This window comes from Argiope bruennichi, chromosome 7, assembly GCF_947563725.1.
Source record: "Argiope bruennichi chromosome 7, qqArgBrue1.1, whole genome shotgun sequence".
NCBI classification, from domain to species: domain Eukaryota; kingdom Metazoa; phylum Arthropoda; class Arachnida; order Araneae; family Araneidae; genus Argiope; species Argiope bruennichi.
The window spans coordinates 16,031,414-16,057,418 of record NC_079157.1 but is presented as its reverse complement, the minus strand read 5'-3'; the positions used below and the strand labels follow the sequence as shown (position 1 = coordinate 16,057,418).

At 28.2% G+C, this 26,005-nt stretch overlaps 1 protein-coding gene across 2 annotated transcripts; it reads left to right on the top strand.

Annotated features, from left to right (window-relative positions):
- The first annotated feature begins 274 nt into the window (after positions 1 to 274).
- On the top strand, positions 275 to 12,640 carry LOC129975913 (uncharacterized). 2 transcript variants are annotated; one of them, XM_056089199.1, is made up of 2 exons: positions 275 to 338; positions 11,383 to 12,640. In XM_056089199.1, the coding sequence occupies exon 2, from the start codon at positions 11,394 to 11,396 to the stop codon at positions 11,880 to 11,882; it is 489 nt and encodes a 162-aa protein (XP_055945174.1). In that variant the 5' UTR covers positions 275 to 338; positions 11,383 to 11,393; the 3' UTR covers positions 11,883 to 12,640. The 2 variants fall into 2 exon arrangements, with proteins under 2 accessions (XP_055945174.1, XP_055945173.1); XM_056089198.1 differs by lacking the exon at positions 275 to 338 and adding an exon at positions 2,627 to 2,918.
- The last annotated feature ends 13,365 nt before the right edge of the window (positions 12,641 to 26,005 follow it).

Below are 26,005 nucleotides of genomic sequence, written 5' to 3'. Positions count from 1 at the left end.
TTTTTTTTTTTCTTGAAGAAATTATTTCGAAATATTTGTATCGAATCAAATTTTCGAAAATTAGGAAAAAATTTTTAAACCACAACATTTTTTTTAAAGTTATTGTAAGATTATGTCAAAGCCATTTTTTTCTTCGAAGCTAACCTAATATTTCTTCACTTTCCCGCCAACCGTATAGAGCCAACCACTTCAAGAGAAGAGGGGAGGGGGCGCAAGAAAGAGGGTCATGGAGTGTAACGATCGGCGCGTGCCCGACACGCGATCAGAGGACTTCTGAACGCCGAACGACACGTGTCGACAGAGATAGTTCACATTGCCGCGGTGCTTATGTGCGAATGGTAAGACGGAAAAATTGTATCAGCACTGCACATTATTTGTCGGAAAAAAAGATGCACTTTTATTTCTATTGTTCTTGCAGAATGTTGTATTCATGAATCAGAACATTTATTTCGAGGAAGCAGTTCCACAAAACGATTTTTTTTTTTTTAACTTCTTTCAGGTAATACGAATGGTTTTTTAAAAAAAAGTAGGGCTATAAAATTATTCGTGAGAAATCCATCTTTGATTCTTTTTATTTACATTATTTTATGTGCTGTACTTTCCTTTCAGCATTTAAATCATTCACTAAATTATAACGGTCAAAAGCACAATTTTTATTGCAAGAATATTTCGTCTTAATAATTTAAATATCATCTTTCTAGAAAATATAAAGATTCGTGTATGATTTCCAGAATTTCGAATGTGTTTTTGAATTTTCCTTTCCCATTCAGAAATTAAAACCTGATTTGAATCCTACCAAATGCTTTTAATTGTCTTTAATAATTAAATAATTTAATAGGAAAAATATAACCTCTCATACAAAGCTAAATTTAAAAACTTCATTAATCTGTTTCTATCTATATCTTGTTTTAAATTTTAATATATTTTTCCTCGTCTCTTTTTTATCGAACGAAAAAAATTATATTTTCAATTAATTTAATTATTAGATGAAATGATAGATATATTTAAGTAATTTTTATAGAAGAATGAATGCATTTCGTAATTTTAATAAAACCTCAAAGTTATTAGGGTCGCTTTAATTAATTTTTTAAGAATATTTCTCGTAATGAGAATGGAAACTTTTTCAAACATATGAGCTCAAATTTTATTTTTAATTTAGTGTCCTTTATGCTACGTTATTTGAAATATTTAATTTTGGAGTACAGATTCATGCAAGAAACCATTTGAATATCCTCCTGCACAGCGTTGTTTTCATTTGAAATATTTTTATGTATTTATATAATATTCACTATTGTTAGACTAAAGTTTTCTGCTATTTTTGATTAAAAGTCTAAGACAATGCTAAAAGAAAGTAAAAAGATTTTTTCGTTTTGAGAATAACGATAATTTTTATCTTAAATTTATTAGTGTAATTTTTATGATATTTTTTTAAAGTTTAGCAAAAAAGTGATAATATATGCAAGTTCTAATGCATATCTTTTCGTATTATATGAGGTTTTAAAACTTAATTTTTCTACAGTGGTATTTTAAAAGCAATGTTTAATATTAACGCAAGCAGGATTTGATTCGTTTTAAGACCTAAATCAAGAGTATTACTGATGCAGCACATTTTTTAGATTTTTTCTTGTTGTTATTTGAAAGCGATTTCTGAATTATTTTAAAGAAAAGTGTTTCAAAAAAACATATGGATTATCTCTGAATGAATTCTCGAAAGGGTAGGTTAGTCAAAACTATTTTTTTAAGGAAACTATTTTCATATTGAGCAAGTCTGAGGGGAAAAAAAAAAGTTATTTTATCGAATATCTTTTTAACTTAAAACTATAATATCTAACATCTGTTTTGCCATGATTATTGTTGAAAATTTTTAAGATTTAAACTCTCAAATAAAAGACGCTGAAATGGTTAAAAAAGATTGTCTTTAAGACTAAAATTTAAAATTAACTAATTTGGAAAACATACTGTCATAGCCAATGGATTGCATTTGTCGCAACAGAGAATAAAACATATTTGGAAGTGAATTGTTTGCAGGAAAAAAAGGAATAGAAACAAAATAAAAATATAAGTTTTTATCATGAATAATTTTTTTCGAATTTAATCATCAGAAAAAAAATACTAACACTTTTTTTAATTAACGTTTTTTAATAGAACTTATTTTATAATACTATATTAAGAATCACAAACAACATATTTTTAAGAATAGCAGAATATTTTAAGTGCATAATTACAGTTAATAAAATATAACATCCTTCAATGCTAAATTTTATTTTCCATATTATAAATTGCATTAATTAAGTGAAAAAGGGGAAATTGTTTAAACAATTAGTTTCAGAATTCTTTTGACATTAAATATCTTAAAATAAAGAATGGAAAATATAATCAGGCTACAAATTATGTAAAGTTTTTAAATTCATTTAATTAATTTTAATTTCTCTTTTCTTACATCTAAGAAATATTTTAATGCTCCATAAAAAGATTAAGCCTTAGTGTTTGCAAATCAGAACATTCTGGTGCATTTTACTCAAGGTTGTTTGAACTTCATAATGAATTTCAACTTTGAGGCTAAGGGGGAAAAAATAATATAAAATAAGCAGCGATCGTTCAACCAGCTGCTGCTTTCGGACAAGACCTTGTCCTGTTACGTTCGAAAATCGGTTCTCCCGTTTGTTGCCGCTCCAAACAGGCGTAACACGACAGCTGCGGCGACCATCTGCCACTTCGACCCTGCACGCGTTCCGGCCTCCACATTTCTTCTTCCTTCCTTTTCTTTATGTTTTTTATGATCTCCTTCCTTCGTTTTATTTCTTCGCGCCATTTCTTATTCGAGTGGAAGTATTCAGACGATACTGGTATCCAAGAATAAATAATATGAATAATTTAGAACGGATTTGGTTTACTGTCGAAGAAACACAAATGAAAAGGTTTGATTTTTTTTTCTTTTTGAATTAAATTATGAGTTCATAATTCTACTATTTCCTTTGATAAATAAATGCATATAATAACGAATAATAATTTGCATTTTTATGTTACTGTTTACAACAGAAATCGATGAAATGTTTCCTATTTTTAAAATGTATTCATACTTTATAAAATTATATGATGGGAAAATATTCTATTTCTAAGTTTTTTATTATTTACTATCTTATGAAAACTTCCTCCTTTTTGTTGTTTAAAAGTGAAAAATGTACTTCATTCAAGGTATTATATTTATTTCTTCAATTAATAACATTCTTCATTGATATTTTTTCATTCAATAACATATTTTATTAAGTAAACATTTTCTAATTAATATAATTAGGTAATTAGAATATCTAGTTAATAAAATAATTTTCTTTTGTTGCTTTAAGTCAAAAGGATCGAAGTGTTTCATATTCCAAATCTTAATTACTTTTGACAAAATCGTAAATAGTTATGAATATTTAAACATACGCTTTTCATTCTTTTAATGTACATTTTATTAGAATTTTATCTTGCGATTTGTATGTAAATCATTAAAAACAAGATTGAAAATATCTTCTGGAAATCTCCTATGGAGTAATTACGAATTAAAATTTTATTATTTTCATTTAAATCTATTTACAGAAACAAAACATTTTATTATATTTTCATATTTGTGTAAGATAATATTTTTCCAAATTTTATGTTATTCCTGTTTGTTCCAAATCAGAGATTCACAAATTTTATTCTAACGGTAAAATTTTGCTCTTACACAATATTCTAAAAAATGCTAATGATAGATGCTAAATTAAAAAATATATGTATAATTAAAAACGGTTATTAAGAAATTTCAATAAAATCCTTTAAGATCATTCACTTAGATTTTTTTCTTAAATTATTGAAAAATTGTTTTTATAATTCTTTTTCTCTTATAAGTAGAATTGTTTCCTGTTCAAAAAAAAAAATTCTAAGAGTTTATTTCGATCTAAATTTTTCTCTGCGATCTCAGTTTAAAAAGCAATACTCTAAACAGAAAATTCCCAATCTTTGGTCTATGTAACCCATGACCAGTCACAGATAAGTGTAATTAAAATTAGTAATAGTTTTTTAAAAGAAAAAAAAAGGATTATTAAATTTTGTTTTTGCATGTTCATGAAGCCTTCTAAGCAGCAATAAAACTACTGAGAATTCGAAGTTAAAGCAATAAGATATTTAAAATATTTCAAGGACATAGAAGAACGAACATGATGCGTATATTAATCACAAATATGGCAAAAATTAACTTTTAGTGAAAGCTAACAATTACTCATTGTAATAAGCACCTGTTTACAACAAAATGCAGTTCTAAACATGAAATTATATATATTTTCATTTGAAACTAGATTTATAAAAAACCAGCTCCATGAATTGGACTGAAATATTCACCCTTTTGAATTGTTGATTATTACAATAAATAATTGTTAACTTTCACTAAAAATTAATTCGAAATTATTTCATTGTCGCTTCCATTTGTAACGAAATGCAACTAAAACCATTTTAAAACGAAAGAGCAGTCTCTCCGAAACTTTCTCGCGCCTCTCTAAATAAAGGTTATATTCCCCTAGCTCCGCGTAAAATTGGAAATTTTTGACAAGGCCGTCAACACCAAAAATGCTCAAATTTTTATTTTCATGCTTAAGACTTGTGCAACCCAATGCAAACTGATACTTATGAATCAACTGAATACCATTAGCGAAACAAAAATATCAATATTTAGCGTGAATCCAGGGCTTTTACTGAATCAAGCTTGAATATTTGATAATTAATCACTGGTATGCGGTTAATACGCAAGTATCAGGAATTCGAATACATATTTTGTCCACCCTTTTTCCTACCGATTAAAACAAAAATTTTGTTTTAGTAGGTAGGAATTACAAATGCTGCTTAAGGTCATATACAAAATTTCATTTATTTAATCATTACGTTTTTGAATTATTGTATTTACATGCATTGAACAGATACAGATCAACAGATGGTCAACACTTTGACAGGTTTGATTTAAAATTTGATAAGAATATGCATTTTGTTTGTTAATTTTGTATACCAAATTTTATCTATCTGGATCTTTACGCTTTGTAGTTATTATGTTCATTTGTGCTAGGACAGCAAGACAGATAGACTTCCTATGAATGGATCCCTTTCAAAATTTCATAGAAGTATACAAATTTGGAGTAATGACCATATTCACTTACCATCTTGAAGCGTTTTTGAATTATCGTTTTCACAGATAAATAGACATAATTCCAAAAATGCGATTTCCTTATTCAGAGAAGTACGAAATGCAGAAAGTCGTCAAAACCTCGAGTTCAAACTTTTTGTCGATTAAAAAAAAACTTTCACTTTATATAGTTCGTGTATGAGAAAAAGCAGAAATGGAATAAAATGTAAAATCAGAACTACAAATGCTAAATTAATTCGAATCCTTTGATTTTTAAGTTTGATTTAAGTTAAGTAATTTTTAAAAATCTGTCAAAGCTTTTTGAAGCCATATGTTCGCTCAAAGAGATTCTTTGAGCGAACATATGAATAAGTTTTAGATGTATTATGATTAGGGAGTAATTAAAATTAACAGAGACTAGTCAAGGTCTAGTGAAATGAATAAAAAATGGTAACCACTTTTCTAGGGGTACAATTAATCATTTCATTAATAGTAGCTCCCAAAATCGATCGGACACTTTAAAAATGTCTTCAAAGGCTATGCTCAATATATATTTTTTTTTCATTTCATTCTTTTTTAATTCTAAATAAAACATAATATAAATTTTTACATGAATTTTGGATTTTTTTTTTTTTTTCCGAAATGGAAATGTGAAAGTAAGTCGCAAAAATGATCAGCCACCAAAACATTTCCGAATTCATAAAAAAAGCCTATCTTCAATTTGGCATCGTTCTATCTGAATATTTGCTTATAAATTTTACAAAAAGTATTCTATTTATTAAATGACTCATAAACATAAAGGAACAACAAATGACATTCGGAATGTGATTATTTTCCCCCTAAAAGTGTTTGAAATGTGATAAATTAATAAATTTATCGTATTCGATTATTTACTCAGTGATAAAATACTTTGGAAAGGAAAGCGGAATGGAAACAAGATAAAAAAATCGTCCGGTAAAGCTAATTTAACGTAATAAAGTTTTTTCCCTGAAAACATTTCGAAGAATCTACAGGTGAGTGTTGTAAGAATTTCTACAAAATTTAGAGAACATTTTCTTTGATGTAACCAAAAGCTGTCCGACAAATGTTATGATAAATGATCGAATTTTTCTTCGCCAAATCACTGGTAAATAAACACGTATCTTGTTGGAATAACATTTTCTATTAATTATTATTTTATCGGAAAAATATCTGAATTTAATGATATTCTCTTTGTAGATGAGAGCAAATTCAACATTTTTAATTACTATAAGCTAATAATGGTGTAATAATAAGAAGGAGAATAAAAATAAACTTAATTCTAAGAGTTTAGCATATTTGCAATTATATGAGAACAGCATGAGGGCTATTTTGGAATGATCTTTGTAATTTTGTGCCTAAATCAGACGACGAATATGACACCTTAAAAACTTAAGTGTTATACCAAAATGAGGAGAGTTGCCATTTACATCAGATTTATCGAGCATCAAACATATACACATGGCAGATTTTCAACGGAATTAGTTTTCGAATCTGGAATTCTTCGAGAACTTTGTTAGAACATTAAAGAATAGTAATGGACACGTTCTTTTGTTTGGGTGCATGTCAGTATTTGGATTAAGTATTGCCAATTTAGCATCTTTATTAATAGTTAAACTAATTGTTTTAGTTTGTTTATTAATAGCATGGAGAATCATTACTGATATTTAAAATATTTTTAAACAGAATTTAGAATTACCAATCCTAAAAATTCGTATTCGAAACGGTTCTTTTTTTTTCCCTCTCTTATCAGGTTAAAGATCCTAAACAACTCAATTCACAAAGTTCGTCTGTGATTATCTTTATAACTGTCTAGAAGTTCTACAAATCCACCGTAACCAGCGAATTTAAACCACCTGATAAAATTTGGAAAGAACTGGCGGTTAATGCAGTTAGAGAAAAAGCAGTTAGAAAATTTTACATCTAAATAAAAAGTGAATATTAACTTACAGAATAAAGAATAATACGCCCAATAAGATGGAACATCTTTTTATTCTTATCATGAAAAGTAGAATATTCGAAAAAAGAAGCATGAAATTCTTTTAAGGGACTTCTTTTATATAGATATTCATTAAACGATGTTTACTACTCAAGACAAAAAAATAATCACACAATTATTTAATAAGATTGCTCCCAAATGCCAATTGACAAGTTTAGCACAGCCTATAATTTCATCGGTCGGTTTTAACAGGGCAATTTGAGCTCTTTGGATAATTAATAAAATTCGACATTTCTATAAATTAATTAGTTTCGAAACTAATGCTCATACTTTTGTTGTTTGTCATAAAAGTAGATTATTGATCAAAATGAATCAACATTTGAGGGAGGGGATGTTCCTTATTACTCTGTACAGTAGTTGTCTTTACTATTAGACTTGACCCTCGGGGGGGCACCTCGAAATGAGGATGAGATGCTTCCGGCATGGTGGTTGGATCTCGCCACCCTGGAGGGTACACTAATAGGTGGGGGATCTGACTCCCCCCATCGATGACGGGACGTACTTCCTTCGGGGAAGGTTGTACCGTGGCCGGTGGCGGCCCTTAGGACTCAACCACAGTTCCCGCCAATTGCTGTTGCGGCGGTCCGGTCATTCAGTTCTATGGTTTAAATCCGTGTGCCTTAGGGCGGGTCGGAGAGTTAGAAGGTTGACTTACTATTAGACTTTATTTCTTTAATTAAAATTAATCCTAAACCTGAGGTTATGTCCTAAATCCATAACTACTTAGAATCTTTATAGAAAGTTCTTCTATAATACATTTACACTAAATATCTTATGATTTCGTATGGGCTGCAAAGACTCATAATTAAATTTATTGTTTTATAAAATATATCAATTCTTTCTTTTAAAAAAAATCAGTGGATTTGTTTACTTGAAAAGTCTTCATTTTTCAGATATAATATATTCAATATCTTTTGATATCTAAATGAACGAATTCAAATATAACGTTTCAAAATATTCACTAGAAAAGCAATAAAATTAAACTATGCATCCCATCTTCAATAGGATTCACATATTCGATCGGGCTTGCGTAAAATTTGGAGGCCGCGGTGGCCTGGTGGTAATGTCTCGGCTTCGGAACCGGAGGGTTTCAGGTTCGAGACCTTATTTCACCGAAAAACCGTCCTGTAAGCTAGTTTGGTGCACGTTAAACGTCCGGGCCAAACGTCCTCTTGCTGGTGTGGTGTGGAGAGGGGGGTGTCAGCTCAGGTGTCGTCCTCGTCCTCTAACCATGGGTGAAAATTGCGAGATCCCTTCCAAAATAGCCCTAGTGTTGATTTAAAATGAGACGTTAATATAACTAAATTAAACTAAACTTGCATAAAATTTGGGATTGCAGAATCATTGATATGTTCTCCAATATTAGCAAATAAAAATATTTCAAACTGGCAACTTAATATGAAACATTCAGTTTCAAATTTTGAACTAACATCTATTCGATGGGTTAGCAATTTCAATTTATAAAATAACATATTTAATTAAAGTTATTTTGTTTATTAATAATTGATTAATACTTAATTTTTCTAATTAGTTATTTATATGAACACTTAAGGCTGCAAATTGTTTTTCATTGCTGTGATTTTATTAGTTGCATTTAATCTAAAACATTTAATATGAAGATATTAAAATATGATATTACTTTAATGTATTTTAAATGAATACTTAGAAATGCTTAATTTTCCTGTTAATAATTTTTCTAATTATACAGTGGCTCCTAAAATTATTTGAATTGATACGAAACTTATAAAAAAAAAAGTTCTGTCGTTTGAAATGAATTTAAAAAAAAGTTATATCTTTTTTTCCCCTTCGATTTTATCTTCATTTGATTCCCAATAAAATATAGAAACATTTACATTTTAGATATTTATTCCTTTTTCACAAAAACAGAAATACAAACAGGCAGAAAAAAGGTGCATCCAAAAATGTTTGAAAGCCAAAATATTTCCAAGTAAATTCATCGGTAACATTTGTCTTAAACATTTAAAGAAAACTGGAGGTTAAAATCTAAAAATACGACATAAAAAAACAAAGTGTTTAATGTTGACAGAAGTTCTGAAGAAATGAATACAAAAATGAACATAGAAGAGAAAGAATTTTTTTATCAGATGTTTAAAAGCTGTTATGGATGCTCAGTGCTAGATAATTCATTTTGAAAATATTACAATGGCTTCTGATTTTAAAAACTTTTTTTTGAAAGCACCTGAATGTTTTTGTTATATAATATCTTAAATTTTTTTTTCCTATTGATTTTTCTAAATGGTAAATTTTATGAGATATTTGATATAGTTTGTATATTTTTTAAGCACAAAAGGTAAACATTATTGAAATTTTTATTAATTATTATGTAATTTTAGTAATATACAGAGTACTTTTTCAACAAAATAAATAAGATTTTGGATATTTTTACTACTATACCGCGTATAAATAGTATAAATCTAATGCTCCAAATCTCTCTATGATCTTATGATTACTTTATGGACTAAATAGAACTCAAATCAAGACGGAAAAAACTTTTGTTGTTTTGTTATGTGTGTGTAATGATATTTTTAATCTATTTTAAATCTTAGTTAATTTCCTAATTTTTATCTTAAATTAGCCCATGTTAAGTTCATTCTAAAATGTTATCTTATTTCCTGACCCGAATACCACTTCTATATTTCATTTATTCTACATAAGCTCTAGAAATTTTTTGACTTAATCATTTCCCACACTCAGAGAGAAGATATAAAAATCATTAATGCTTACAACATTCTTTTAAAGATACCTTAGATCCCCTTGCCTAAATCAACACGTGGCAAAGAAATCTCAATCAAAATTTCATAGTAAAATCACTGAAGGGACAAATTTCCGTCTCGTTTGCTCTTGCGTCGTGATGTAGACTGACGTATCGCTTATTGCTTTTTGTATGTACAAATTATGATTCCCGAGGTGAAATTATATCGAACTTAAAATTGAAAAAGTTTCTTCTCTTCGACCTCGTATCTGCAAATTATGTGTACATACATTGTATATGTATTAGGGAAGAGCTATATGTGTAATTAAACTTAATAAAAAAAATTAGGTTTTTGTACTTCATAAGTTTTGTAACTTGTATTTTGTTAAAAAAATATTTCGTTTTTTTCTACTAAAATATTTTTTTTTAAATCTGTGATTCAAGTTCTTTTATTAGGTAGTTTGAATTAACAATTGCAGATAATTAGGAACATCTTGACTGTCAATGTACAGTGATATACTATATTCGGTCCCCATACAATTAATCTTTTAAGATTATTTTTTAAAGATTATTTATATATAAACAAAAATAAATCTTTGTTTTTCATGCATGGAAAATTTGCATTTGATAAAGTGAAAATTCTTGAATGTCAGTTATATTTGGAACACAATAATTTTCCCTTAACTTTCTCTCGTTCTTTTTTTTTTTTTTTTTTTTTTTAAAACTTTCTCGTATACGTGGTATAGAGAGAATATAGTAATCGTCCAAAAATTCGAACTCGCGATTTTGACAAATCTCCTTGAGTTCGAAAAATGTTTTGTTTGTCTGTGACAAAGATAACTCAAAAATGGTTGTTGCTAAACGGTTGAAATTTAATATACGGTCTTTACTCCAAATTTGCAGATCTCTATCAAATATGGAGTAAAATTTGTTCAGAGGAAGTCCAGCTGTTCGAATAGAGCTATCCAGTATATCTGTCCAGCTGTTCGATGATTACAAAACGAAGAGAGCTAGATGGATAAAATTTGGTACACAAATTTAACATCTATAGTCCGGGACACCTTTCAAATTTTGAGCCAAATCCAACTATGGGTTGACTGTCTGTCCGTCTGTACTTTGTACGTAACTCCAAAACGCAATGACTTAAATATATCAAATTTGGCATGGAAATTTGTGTCATATTTTTGCTTCAATCGGTTGAAAAAAACATGTCAAAAACACAAATTCGATTCATGGATATTATTAAGGCATTTCAGGAATGAATCGCCAAATAATTCACTAAGACGGACACGATAGATGCAGTAAAAATGCCAAGTTCGTGCCAAAAGTTAATATTTCGTAACTATTGTACGCCAATGCCATATAAGGCGTTCTCCGGCCTGACACCTTCTTCAGAGAGTATGCTAGAAAGTTTTGGGGGGACCACTTCCGCTGGTTCTTTGCTACAACTGTAACATATTTTTAATTTATTCTAGGTAAGTTTTCATAAGATGTTAACATGTATTTCATTTCTTTCTTCAGGATAGGGAGCCATGCCGGATGTTTCAGAACATTCGGATGAAATCGCTCTAGAAGCGAGTTCTGCCGAAGATGACCGATATGCCGATCTGGTTCTAGCTGGCTTCCGCGCTTGTGCGAAAGAAGCCTTGCGTTTTTTGCTAGAGGAGGAAGGACTCTCCCCTGAACATCCCTTACCTGCAGGCCTCAACGAACATCTGGTCAGACAGCAGTGCCACCTAGCAGGTACATTGCACAACGATTCTGGTATAGATTTGGAAGAAAGTTTTCTTACTTTTACAACAGATGGCGACACGAGCGCAGCAAATCAAAGTGAGTGCTCATCAGATTCAACAGAATCGGTAGCTGCCAATATTATGGAGATGATACTATCTGTAGTGAGCTGTGCTACTTCGAGTGATAATTTAAATGAAGAAGAAATGTGCTGTGAAAATGAAGACGATTATAGGACAGAAATGTTGTCAAGAACTTACAATTATGAATCTCGACAAAGAGATAGGTGAATGGATGTAGCATAGCAGTTATTTTGGGGTTGCAAGGGCATTGTACAGGATTTTGTTTTTGACTGACAATTGTAAAAATTCGTAAACAGCTTTTCATTTTACTATGCCTCTGAAAATGCACATAGTTCACCTATTTAATTACTAACTTTAGATAGAAAATTCATTGATTTCCAAGCAACATTTATATTCTATTAGCATACAAAAATGGGTCAACATTAATTACTCTGGGATATTAGGAATGTATCGGTGAATAGAAAAAGAACAAAATATATTTTTTAATAGTAAACAATTTGGAAATTGTCAATTTCTAAAAAAAAAAAAAAACTTTTGATTAATATTTTCGATTTTTTTTATTAATATCAAATTATGGTATTTGAATAACGAAATTACATCCGAAGGATAGTTTAAATTAATAAAATTGCATTTCTAGTCTGTTATTAAGGCATGTGCTTACATTTAGCATGAAGTTTGAAAAGAACACTCTAAATTAGTAATATTTTTGAATTTTTGAATAAAATAGATTGTATAAAATTAAAATATACCATAAAAAGTCAAGGATTTTTTTTTTAATTAAAAAAAAAATGCTTTTTTTTAATAGCTAAAAGGATGTTTTAGTGTTGCACTTCATAATCAGGTGATTATTCTTTGGCAATTGTTCCAAATCTTTAAACGCACGAAAAAAAAATTGGGAGAGCATTTCATTTGAAATTAAATATTTAAGATATATTACTAGATTCAAAATGTTTTTTTTTTTTTTTTTTTTTTTTTTTGAAAGGGCTTTAAAACAGTTATATTTTTGAATTTTTGCCAAAAAGTGAGTACAAAAATATCTATGCAACCGAAATATACAGTTAAACGGCAACGTTTTTTTTTTAAATTTGGTAAGAAGGGATTTTTTTTTTCTTTTTTTTTGCTAACAAGAGGTATAAAGCAAAAATCTCTTGGTTTAGAAGTTTATCAAATGACTTACTTAAAATTTTGCAGGTGACTTAAGAAATATATTATTTAGTTCCTGAACTAGAAAATAAGCTGTATTTTGACCACTTTTTAAATAGTGGGTTTTGGCTGATAAATAACAATTTTTTTTACACTGCATTAAACAATTATAAAATATTTCTATATTAATAGATTATATATTATCCAGTTCAAAATCTGCAGAACATATTTGAAGAGTTATATAACCAAACTTCAACAAAAAATATGCATTAAATTCTAATTAATGAAGCTTTTCGTAAGAAAATTGTACCAAAAATTAGAATTTGAAAAATAACATTTAAACATGCAAAACAGTATTAAAACACATGTAAATGGAAATATAAAAAGCAGTGTAGCTTCTAGAAAAATAGATTTAAAAACAAAATTTATTCTGTTTTAAAAAGAAACCTGTCCAAATATTAGAATATAATTTTAAAAAAATTAACTTTTACACTTAGTTATTTTACTTTAAACAAAATCATGCTATTTGATAAATGGATACCCGAGATGAATGCAGCATTCAAATATCCCTGGAAGAATTATAGATATTTAATATTTCTGTGCAAATAGGATTGATGAGATTTTCGCCAAGTATTTTATCATGTACATTAAGTTTGTTTTAGGATTTATCTCAGAATGTCAGAATTTAAGAAAAGAAACAAAATTAAAATGTGTTTACTAAATTATTGTAGTTTGTGTCCGTTTTTCAATTACAGAGTATATTACTGAATATCATTGTTTGCAAAAAAATTCATGTTGTGGTTGTTATTATGAAATTATAATGGACAAATTAATATGGTAATATAACCTAATTGGAAATATATTTTAGTATACTTTTAGAGCATGTTCTAATCTGATTAAATGTTTATAATTTTTGCAGTTTCTTCGAAACCATGAGTAATTATTGTTTGTCAACGATTCTAAAACCTTCCGCTCTTTTGCGGGAAGGGGATAGGATGGGTCCAATTCGTCAAAATTGGGGTGAGAGGAAAGATGAAAGGAGGTGTTTATAATAAACAACAAAGTGAACTCGAATTACTCGCGGTCTTACGAGGATTAAATATTGCAAATAATTCGCAACACTGTTACAAAAAGACACTGATTCACAATAAAATATTTTAGAGCACTTTCTATTTACTGTAAGAGGCACAAACATTACTTCATTATTAGATCATGTTAAAACAATGGTTTGCTTTTTTAGAAAATAATAATGAATTTTTTTTATGTTTACTTCTTTTTTTTTATATGTTATTGAATTTTTTGACAATATTTTAAGATAATCGAGATTTCACTCTTTTTTCATTTTTTTTTTCATTTAAGGAGTTGCTGGAAATATGGAGCGACTTCAGAATATCATAAATATTATTTTTAAATAGCATTTTTTTAAAAAAAAATATTAATAATATCGATTTTCTTACCTTAAAAATAGTATTATTTTAAATATATTATATGAAATAATTTGTAGAATTTGAACCAGCACTTGATTTAGCCATATAAACAATCAATATGCAATTTCGAATTAGATAAAATAATGTTTTCAGAAACGACACACACTTAAAAAAAATTAAACGAAAAAGTATTTATTAGAAAAAGGAGAAATCAAGGTCAAAGAACGAGGAAGAATTCCGGAAATGTGCTCATCCTTCCTCTTCTCACCCCTTAACGAGATAGAATCGTAGAAAAGTAGTACAGTACACTCCCGATTATCCGCGGAATTGGGTGGCGCGACAAAAGTCGCGGATAATCCGAAAAAAGCTTAAAAGGGTATAGCAAAAGAGAAAACAGTCATTCCAACTTTGAAAAATCTTTTTATGTACAATGAAACGTAAAATAAACAGTAGTAAATGTTTAACTAACGCTTATTTTTTAGTATATCACTCAAAACTAATCTAAAATGCATTTTGTTAATGAAAACAGAAAAGTGCTTTGTACTTACGAGAGGCGTCAAGGATACACAGAAAAATTAATACATATGTACTGTTTTAATACTGTAATGTATTATGTAATTACAAAAACATAACTGTAAAACTACACCTTTTTGAAGAAATCAGTCATTTGTGTTTGCTTCTTGCTTTGGAAGCATTTTCTCTTTGCTTGGAAGCAAAAAAAAAAAAAAAAACTTAGTGCGGCAGGCGCGGATAATCGGGAGTCTACTGTAGTTTATGGTAGTCTACAATGCAAAAGTAAAATGTAAGAATCAATGCAGGCTAAATTATTAAATTTCATTAGTTTTGTTGTGATTAATCTTTAGACTATGGTTGATACAAAAAATGTCGTATAAAATATTTTGGATGCCTTTATTCCGAGAGATTGACAGGTAACTACACTTTTAGTCACATGACCACATACCAAATTTCATTTATTTAAGTTATTTCGTTTCCGAATTATTGCAATTTACATGCAGGCGAAAGTACAGATCAACGGGCATTCAACCACTTGACGTATTTAGTTTAAAATCTGATGAGAATCTAGAATTTAGATGCCAAAAATGTGTACAAATTTTATTCATCTGACATCTTTCGTTTTGTGACTATCAAGTTCACTTTTAATTGAACAGATTCCTGTGAGTGGATTCTGTTGAAAATTTGATAGAAATCTACAAATTTGGAATAAAGTCATTATGCCAACTTTTAACAGTCTAACAGTTTTTAGATATCATGTTTACAGACAAATAATTCCAAAAATGTGTTTTTCTGTCTCAGGAAGTTCTGAGGCCTAGAAATTCGTCAAGAATCGAATTTGAATATATTTAAAATTATTATAATTTCTCTTTTTGTACTTTGCATATGAGCAAGTAAAAAGAAGTTTTCAATATTTTATTTAATTGAAAATTAATCAAAATTTAGTGCATTTTTTTCTCGATAACTTCGAAAGATATTAGCGAGGAAAAAGAAAACGATTTTTTTCTTTAATAAATTTTTCAATTAATTTTACAATTTTATGATTTTGCTTTTCTTTTATAACAATAATCGTGCAACAAAATATCAAGATTGAGAATAAAATAATCAGTTTGATATTCAAATAGCACATGTACGTTGAAGTAGATAAATATTTGATTGTTCAATTTATATCTAATTTAAAATGCTTTAACATGTTTGAATTTTTTTTGACAATGTGTTTAGGGTAAAATTTGTAATACGAAAATCGACATGTAAGAAATGCAGCAACTGATATAATCATGACAAATAGATTAAACCCAAAACCTCATGCCACCAAAATTTAAACCACAGAAATGTTGCACAATTTAGCCAAAGATGGTGCTACAAAACACAAGCAAATTCAAACCACGGGTTTAAATTTCTTTATGTAAACAGATGCGGATTAATTTTCAATTTGAAAAATCAGAAATTTTGAAAGAGAAGGAGGATTAAAGGAAATTAGAACTTCTAGCCCTAAATATTGTAGCATGATGAAGTTGTAAGCTCGTTCCATCCGTTTTGTCTTTCTCTAGCTTGATTGGACCAGCTTTGCATTATATTCTTAATAATTCTATCATTCTCTATTTTAAAAAAAGAATGCTGATCTAAAAAACAACAAAAAAAATCACTATCACGTTGATTAAAGCAAGAGAGAAAATTTTGTTTAGAAATTAATATCCAAGGAAAAGATTTTTATAATCATAACTTTGACAGTAGTAAATGAAAACGAATAAATAATTGGCGAAACAAATTTAATTCGATTGCAGAAAAATATCCAAGGAAAAGATTTTTTCAATCATAACTGTGACATTGGCAAAATCAAACGAATAAATAATTGGCCAACAATAAAATAGGTATGAATTCGATTTCAGAAAAATATACAAGGAAAAGATTTTTAATCATAACTTTGATGCAAGATTAAAATCAAACGAATAAATAACTGACGAAAAAAAATTGGTACGAATTCGATTGCAGAAAAATATCCAAGGAAAGGCTAATATCATAGGAAAAGTTTTTTTATCATAATTTTGACATTCGCAAAAGCAAACGAGTAAATTTTTGAAGAAACAACAAAACTGGTATGAATTCGATTGCAGCAATTGAAGGCATTGTTATAAATTGTATTTAATATTTATTTTAAAAGGCTTATCAAATTTAGAGAAGAAATTTGCATGGGAAAAGAATTGATATTACTTAAAAGTAAATTCTTTGAATTTTAAAATAAAGTTGTTGTTTTCTTCGTTATAATATATTCCAAGTTTATTAAGAATAGACATTATAAATTCAATTAACTTTTAATTTATTAAAATCATTTCATAATTTGGGAAAAAATCATCTTTAAGCAACATCTACTTCTCAAATAGTACACATTCAAATTTAGTTAATAACTAATAGCCTATCTTGTAGTGTAGTTATGAATGTTTTTTGAACATTCGTGTTTGAATTCATAATTTCATTCACTAGCTTATAGCATTATCATGTTGCATTTTCAAGTTAAACTAATCGATTAATGTATTATAATCTTTATGTATTAATGAGCTTGATTGTAAAAGATTTAAGAGTTTTTACAAGAAATAAATAATACTGTTTGAAGTGTATAAAATGAAATCCATCACGCAATTTACAGAAAGTATATCACCCTAAAAGCAACATAATAAATTAGCATCTGCTTTTATCTATTCAATACGAGCTTTACAAATCAGAGTATGAAAATGAAATAATATTAATGTAAAATAATTTTTCCCATCATACATATGTTCCAGTTTAGTGGTATAAAGACAAATATAATATTTGTAATATTATGAGATGTCATACGGATACTGTAAAATATCTTTTGCAGATTTGTTAAATATAGCAAACTTGAATCATAAAATTAATATATTATTAATTTAAAATTGCTGAAATCGACGACTTGGTTTTAACAAAAAAGTGATATATCTAAGTATTCAGTGGTTTCTGCTATAGCTATCTAACTCATGACAAAGTGCTCTACAATTTCGAGAGCGATTGTTCTGCAATTAGCCACGCCCTGTCTTATACTTTTCAAAATTTAATTAGATTAAGTGATAATTTATATGTGAAAATATTAAAATAAGGTATTTACATCGAAAATACATAAGTGTATGAAATGTTAAAGTACTAATTCTAAAGTTAAAATTCTAGCACATCAGGTATTGTTTGTAAAATCAATTATAATGAAATAAAATTAAATAAAAGCTAGTAAAAATGCATTGTTGTTTTTCTTTTGTCTGATATTATGTAAGGGAAGACTGCAGTTAATAATTTTTCAAAGTTCTATTTAACGACCTGCATTGACCTTATTAAAAGCATTGATTAAAAATGACTAAAAATTCAAAGACAAGTTTGTATTTTTTCACGTTTTCTTTTTATACCTAAATGTTTTTCTAACATGTCGCTTGCATTGAATCGCTTGAGTTGACTTATGAACATCGTTTTAAATAAAACTAATTAAATACATTTATTAATTCAAAAAATGTCAATGTTCTGTAGATAGCGATCATTCTAATAATTCTAACCAACACGAACTATTCTAAAGTAAATAGAAAATATTATTCACTAAATTAGAGAAAGTTTCATGAATGATAAAAAAAAAACCTCTCCTAATAAACGAATTAGAATTTTATTGTCAAAGAAAATACAAAATAGTAATTAATAATCTCATATATTTCAAGCCAGAGAAATAATATTCTTACTTCTTATCAGCTTCTTTTTTTAATTAACGTCTGAAGTGAACAGCGACAATTTTTCTTGTTCTAAAAATTCGGCTGTTGATGGAAAAATAGGCTTATTCATGAATCAAAACTACAATTTGAAATAAAATAGAAACGCATTAATTTTTATCGAATTTTGATGAAATCTTTTACTGTTAGATATGACGAGTTTTGCTAATTTCTCATGAGAGTTCATAGTTTTTAATTAATCTATTTTGAAATCAAATGCTAAATAGTTGAGTTCATTCGCATTATAAGATTAATCATTTACCAAGCGATTATTTTTCTTCTTGTATGATAATAATAATGAATTTTTTTTTCCAAATAGTAATGAGAATTTTTCATTTCCTGACAGATTTTATTTTTGATGAATTTTAAAATTTCGATATTATATAACTGGATCTCGATAAATTGCCATTTTTATCTCATTATATTTTTATAAACAATTAATTCATTGCTTTCGATAACTTTCTATTATTACTTCTGTTTTCACAAGTAAACGTCCAAATTTTATTTGCGCAACTCGAAAATTTTGAAGTTAAAACTCTTCGTAATTTCTAATATAACACGCTTTAGAAAATTCTCATAGATAAATATATATATTTTCTTTTTATAACCATATTAATTAAATGACGAATATTAAAAAAGTTTAAAAAATATAAGCATCAAAAATTTAAATAAGATAATTTTAAAAATTTCTCTAATCAACACAATTTTATAGGATGGACTATGCAAATCTAGAAATAATGCTTGTAATTTTTTTTTACATATTGAAGAAATATTTATTTTATAAGTATTTAAATGATTTCATAATAAAGATAGACATTTTTTCTATTAACTATTATGATTATTACTGTTTGATAAAGAAAAACATTAAACATTAAAATTAGTTTAAAGTTAAATATTTCAGTTTATATATTAATACAATTTCCATAGGAATAAAATTTAATAAGAAACAAATTCCACAATATAAAATTTAATATTTAAATTTTATATTGTGAAAAGGTATGAAAAAAAAAATTTATTCTAATTTCCTTTGTTATTCATTTTTTTTTTCAGTATTTTAAGACAGAATTCACACTGTTTCTTTTCTTCCATTTTAATGTTTCTTATTTGGTTGCTATAAAACCATACTTTAAAAAAATAAAAAAGATTGTACTGAGTTATCATGATAGATTGTGTAATTAGAATAAAAGATAAAATATAAATAAATATTATAATATTATTTTCTTATTCTTGATTATTTGCTTAATGTTCCTACGCGATTTTTTCAAGCAAATGTATTTAAACAATAGACATTGAACTTTTCTGATCAAAGCCCAGGAAGAAATATTCCATCATTCATTCTGTATTAGTTTATAAAAAAATGAGAACCACAAAGACGGAGATCGACAGCTGCATAGCTACTAAAGAAAAAACGCAGATGTTGCCACTTCGGAATGCAATGCTTTCAAACATCCGGTAGAGAATTGTGTTCGCTTTCTTAATCGCAATGCAAAAAATATCTTTATCTTTATTTTCCACAGGCTATCATTTGTTAGTCATCTTTCGCAGGAAACTTGATTCAGCTGTATTTTGTGAGCAATGTATTCAATTCGTCCGTTCGGAAAAACATTTCTTCGTAATTACTGATTCAATCAGTTTCATCAGTAGTTTTATTTGGAATAACTGTCAAAAGCTCTGTCAACATTCTGATTTATAAACATATTTTTCTATCAACGACTATTTAAAGCTTGAAAATCTTAAAATAGCATTAAAGAATGAGTTTAATGATTGTTCAAATTTTGAAGAAATAATTCAAGAATCCATTTAAAGAGAATATTTTCAAAAATAAAATTTAAAAAAATATATTTTTTAAGAAAATATGAACAAATTTCATTTTTTTATTCATTTCTTATTAAGCTTTTTTTTTCATTTATAATTGTCAGCTTCAATCTAAAAGAATTATCGTTTTAATCTCAAACTAAAAAAAATAATAATAATTTGTATGTAATATAACAATTGCAGTAATTCCAAATAAATTTTTAGTAAGGAAAAAAAAATGAAATATCTCATTTGAAAAAATATCGCCTTGGTAATGAAATCGAACACAAATACGTAAGTAAAAAATCATATTTATTCAAATTAATTAAAGTTAAAAAATGAATCAATAATATTAATTGAAAAGGAATAGTTTTAATTAGAATATTTTCTTATAAAGGTGTTTTATATAACGTCATCAAGAGATTTTACCATTCTAAAATTATTCGTTTAAGCATTTGCTTCTTGTTTTTAAAAAGAACTTTCTGAATTTTCTTCTTGCAAAATATAAGTTAAAATATGTTATGAGTGAATAATTAGCTATCGAAGTGCGTATCGGATCTATAATAATAAGGATCTAATATAGAATAAGAGAAAATCAGTTTTTTAAAATTTAATATTATTGAAAAATGTAAATCTGCTGTTTCGAATTTAATGCCATTAAAGATAATAATTTGTAATAATTGAATATTTACCACCATCGGCGATGAGTAAGGCGTTTTAATACTTTATTTAGCACTAGCCGCTTTTTGCGACCAGCGGTTCTTCAGTATTGATGATAGCTAAAATTTTTAATTAAATATTTTATGTAAATTGGTCTCTTAATAGCTTTTTCTGCAAGATATTTTTAAGCTTCAGATTTTGATAGTAATATAATTCAGTTATACTATTATGTAGGTTTTAAACACTTCTCTTCATTATAATACTTATCTCTGTCTTTAATTTTCTGTCAGCGCCCATAAATCTCAACTTTAAATTACAATGGAAACGTTAAACTGCAATTAATATAAAAAGTTTTTTTACCGAAACCAACCATGTCTTTTTCTTTAATATGAAAATTGAAAGCTGAGTCGTTCAGCATTGAAGTTATACGTGCACTACAGAATAATTTTCGTAATTTATATAATACCGTAAAGAATTATTTAACAAAAATTTCTTTGATTCATCTTACAATACAGTTTATAGTTTTACTTTCAAAATATTAAAAGATGTAAATAATAATATTTTATTTCAGTCAATAAATGTACTTATGTAAAAATTATGAAGTTTAAATTTTACACAGTCTTTTTGTCCTAAGGAATCATATTCTGCGAAATACTCTTAACACTTCAACTTTTAAATAAATAAATAAACGTTTTTATCTTCTGAAATCAAATCTGACACATTTATGAAATTTTTACTTATCAATTTTAGAACAATCAACATTTTCATAATCATAGGCCAATCGCTGTCGAGAAACCTGGAAGAAGATTGCAGTATCTTCTTTGAGACGGTCGATGAAGTGGTCTAAAATCGCCAGTTTTTATGGAAAAGTGATATTTAAATTTCATAAATTAGTCAGTTTTAGAGATTAATTTAATTGATTGGAGTTGGAACCCATATTTTTATTTAAAATATGGGTGTCTCAAGAATATGATTCAAAGGGCAAAGGACCTATGTAAAAATTTAAAATTCGTAATTCATCGGAGCATTTATTGACTCAAGTTACATAAAATATAATTATTTAGTTCATTTAGACCATTTTGTTAGCAGATGTATGCCCTAAATTAGCTGACGGGCGCTAATTAGAGGGGTTTTCCTATATATATTAAACCACATCTGTTTTAAATGAAACTGTTTTATTGAATTAATAATATAGATATTGTAAAATATCATAGATATTTCTTCCTCCATTTACTTTTTAGAAAATATCATATTTCAATTTTTTTTTTTACTTCATACAGACACGTGCTGAAAATTACACTTTTATTTATTTAACTTGCAATAATAATTCATTTATTTTTAATTTGAATTTCTGTAAATGCGATGGCAACGCGTTGATAAAATCTAATTTTTTTTCCCATTCACGTGCTTGTGCAGACTAAATTTTATTTTTATTTTTGTGCGAAATATATTGTTTAAAAATATTAAAATATTTCTTTAAAAATTCGTTAAAAATCGAAATTCATTTTATAGGTTAAAGCATAAGTATCATTAAAAAAGATAATATTTTGAGCATAGATTGATGCAAAGGTTAAAGCATTGGTATCATTAAAAAGATAATTTTTTGAGCTTTAACTCGATACAAAAATCAGTTTTATGATGTAATAGTTTCGAAAATTATAGCAGAAAACGCAGAAATTTCGCTTGATTTTTAATTAATTAAATTTTTAACTAAAAATTCAAAAAAAGGCTCTGAAAGGTCGAATAATTAACAATGTTTAATTTTAAATCCATCAAACATTAAGAAAATAAACAGAATCGTTTGAAATAATCGGCCGAAAAATATTAAGCCTAGCCTCATTAGCGTGGGGAAAAAAACTGAAGCCTTACTCATTTGGCGGTGGGGAAAATGAAAAGGTTTTTTGGCGGGAAAGTTAGTATTTAATTAATAATTAAAATTATAATTCAAAATTCAAAAAACGGGACCCCAGGTGCACATTCCCAGTCTCCAAGGTATACACATTCCAAATTTGATAACTGTAGGTCGAACAGTCGGGCCTGTAGAGCGCCAACACACACACACACATTAAGCTTTATTATAAGTACTAGCCGCCTTTGGCGACCAGCCGGTTCGCCAAACTTAATGTTCGTTAAAATTTTAATTATTAAATATTTTATGCAATTCCTACTTTAATAGCTTCTTCATCAAAATATTTTAAAACTTCAAATTTTGATTGTCATATAATTTGATTTGATCATATAATTCATTCATAATATTATAAAGGCCTTCAGTTATAACGTAATATGTATCTCTAATTTTCTGTTAGCACCCGTAGAATTTATGCTTTAAATTAAAGTGGAAAGAATTAATCGTCAATTAATATAATAATATTTTTTACTGAAACAAAGCATTTTTTTTATAATCTGATTACTGAAAATAGAGTCACTCAGCGTTTAAACTTTATGGGTACTAAAGGATATCTTTTTTAATTTATGTAATATCTCAAGAATTTGTCAACAAAATTTTCTTAGATTCATCATGAAAAGATCGATTCATTAACAATGTTTAATTTTAATTGCATCAAACATTAAGAAAATAAAACGAATCGTTTAAAATAAACGGTTGAAAACAGGTTTTAAAAAAACTACTTAAAAAACGATGTACTTAAAACTATAAGCATATACAAAAAATATATAACTAACATAAATACATTTTAATTACAAAAGCATACAACGAACCTAAAAATAATTTAAATCCAGTCCGCATCTGTTGATAATAATTGTCAACAGAATGCGGAATTCAGAACATAATGCGCATGTGTGAATTTTCAACGCCAGTTACGTAACGCAAATACGTGATTTTTTTCTACGCCAGTTGGGGTAACGCTATGCGGATTAGACATTTTTAATTTCCTTTATTCTGTTTTATTTTAATTCAAAAGTACTTCAGAATGAATCTGAAAGATCGATTCATTAACAATGTTTAATTTTAAATGCATCAAAAATTAAGAAAATAAACGGAATCGTTTGAAATAATCCGCCGAAAAATATTAACCCTAGCCTCATTACTGTTGGGAGAAAAAAATTTGAAGCCTTACTCATTTGGCGGTGGGGGAAATGGATGATTTTTTTGGCGGAAAAGTTGGCGGTGGGGAAAATGGAAGATTTTTTTGGTGGAAAAGTTAGTTTTTAATTAATAATTAAAATTCTAATTAAAAATTCGAAAAAAGGAACCCCAGGTGCACATTCCCAACCTCCAAGGTATACATGTACCAAATTTGGTAGCTGTAGGTCAAACTGTCTGGCCTGTAGAGCGCCAACACACACACACACACACACACATTGAGCTTTATTATAAGTATAGATAGATTAATTCTAGGAATATCAACATTCTTTGTTAATTACATCTTATCATATAAATGAAAGTACTATTTTACATTGGCACTACAAAAGTAGAGAATGGTGATTGTTTACCTGTGCACTCAAGAAAGGAAATTCATTGGCGAGTAAAATTGGCGAAATTTATCCAATTATCAAAGCTGATCTCTGTGTCAAGGTTTAATTTTGCAGTATCCATTAAAAATGGATAGCGGAAGGGAACAGATGACAATTGATGACGTCATGAGTTTTTAAATGAAATAAGAAACTTGTACAGTGATTGAGGTTAGTGATTTTTTTTTAATTAAAGACCCTGTAAAGTTATTTTATTTTGCAATATTTTTGGGAAATGGAAGGGGGCTTATACAGAGTTCATAAAGTTTAATATGAAATAGGAAAGGGAAAAAAGTTGGTTCAATGGTTGTAGCTGGAAAATCCTGTTAACGTTTCTTGGATACAGAAAATATAGTGACGAAGAATTTTTGAGATTTTTATCAAAACCGGAAGTCTGTTGGTGGCAGGCAGTCATTGATGACGTAACTGCGGATACTGAACGTTTATATGATAATAAATCTTGCCGAAAAGATCCAGTGGTTGTGGCTTAGGTATTCTGCCAATGATCTCCTTCCCTTACAGAATACAGAGTGATGATGGTGTCTTCCGCGTTACCACGGAAAGGGGGTGCAGTAGCTTCAAAGGATAAAGTCCCCTGAGCACCCGAGGGCAGAAGTCTAACTTCTAGCTCAAATGAAGATGAAGCTCACATATTCGCTTGCACAACCCCTTTGTACAGGGGGGCACATTCACACATTTCACAGATAGAACACAGATAAAGAACAGTCATGCCCGAACCAGGATTCGAACCCGGGACGCTCAGATCACGGAGTAGATGCGCTACCCCAAGGCAGGACGCCGGCAGAATATAGAGTAAAATGATGTTTTAGGGATTTATCTCAAAATCGTAAGGCGCTGGTAGACATGGTAATTGAAAACATACCTTAAGGTTATGTGCTTTCAGATGAAATAAAAATTGGGGAAATCAGATCACTTATTATAGCTGAGGGGTTATATTAACTTCCTCGACCATCTCCCCCCCCCCCCTTTTTGAGAATGTATGGTGAGGTAGTGTTTTTGATTCCTATTGAAAATAGCCAGGAGCAAGCGTCCACTGATAACTTATCTATGCGTCGTCAGCATTCATACTTTTCGTTTTGGGTTCCCAAGATTAACACTGGTCGACGATATTACTTCGTTAAGGGGTGCAGCGTAGAAAAATGAGTTGTTATTATACATTCTAACTCTGCAAATAATCTGTATCCACCCTATTGCTAAACGTAAACATCTTCTTCTTTTAAGGCGGTGAGCGATGCGCGAAGGATAGAACCTGGGACCTTGTGATTAGCAGTCCAGTAACTTAACAGTTATACCAAAACGATCGTTCGGGAAGAATAGTTGTTAACTGGCTTATATGCAATTCACCACACTTTCATCTTTCCTCTTACGTTTTTTGACGAAATAAAATCTTCCTGATGAATGCGCAAAAGTGTGAAGGGTTTCATAATTCTAGAAAGAACAGTATGAAATAAAAATTGGCATACTCGATATAGTAGTTGATGTTGAGAAACAGATCTTTTGGTACTTCTGATTATTTCAAATATATATATATATATATATATAT

Bases quoted from the DNA above. Each gene is read 5' to 3' on its own strand.
- LOC129975913 (XM_056089199.1), top strand. From the start codon at position 11,394: ATGCCGGATGTTTCAGAACATTCGGATGAAATCGCTCTAGAAGCGAGT.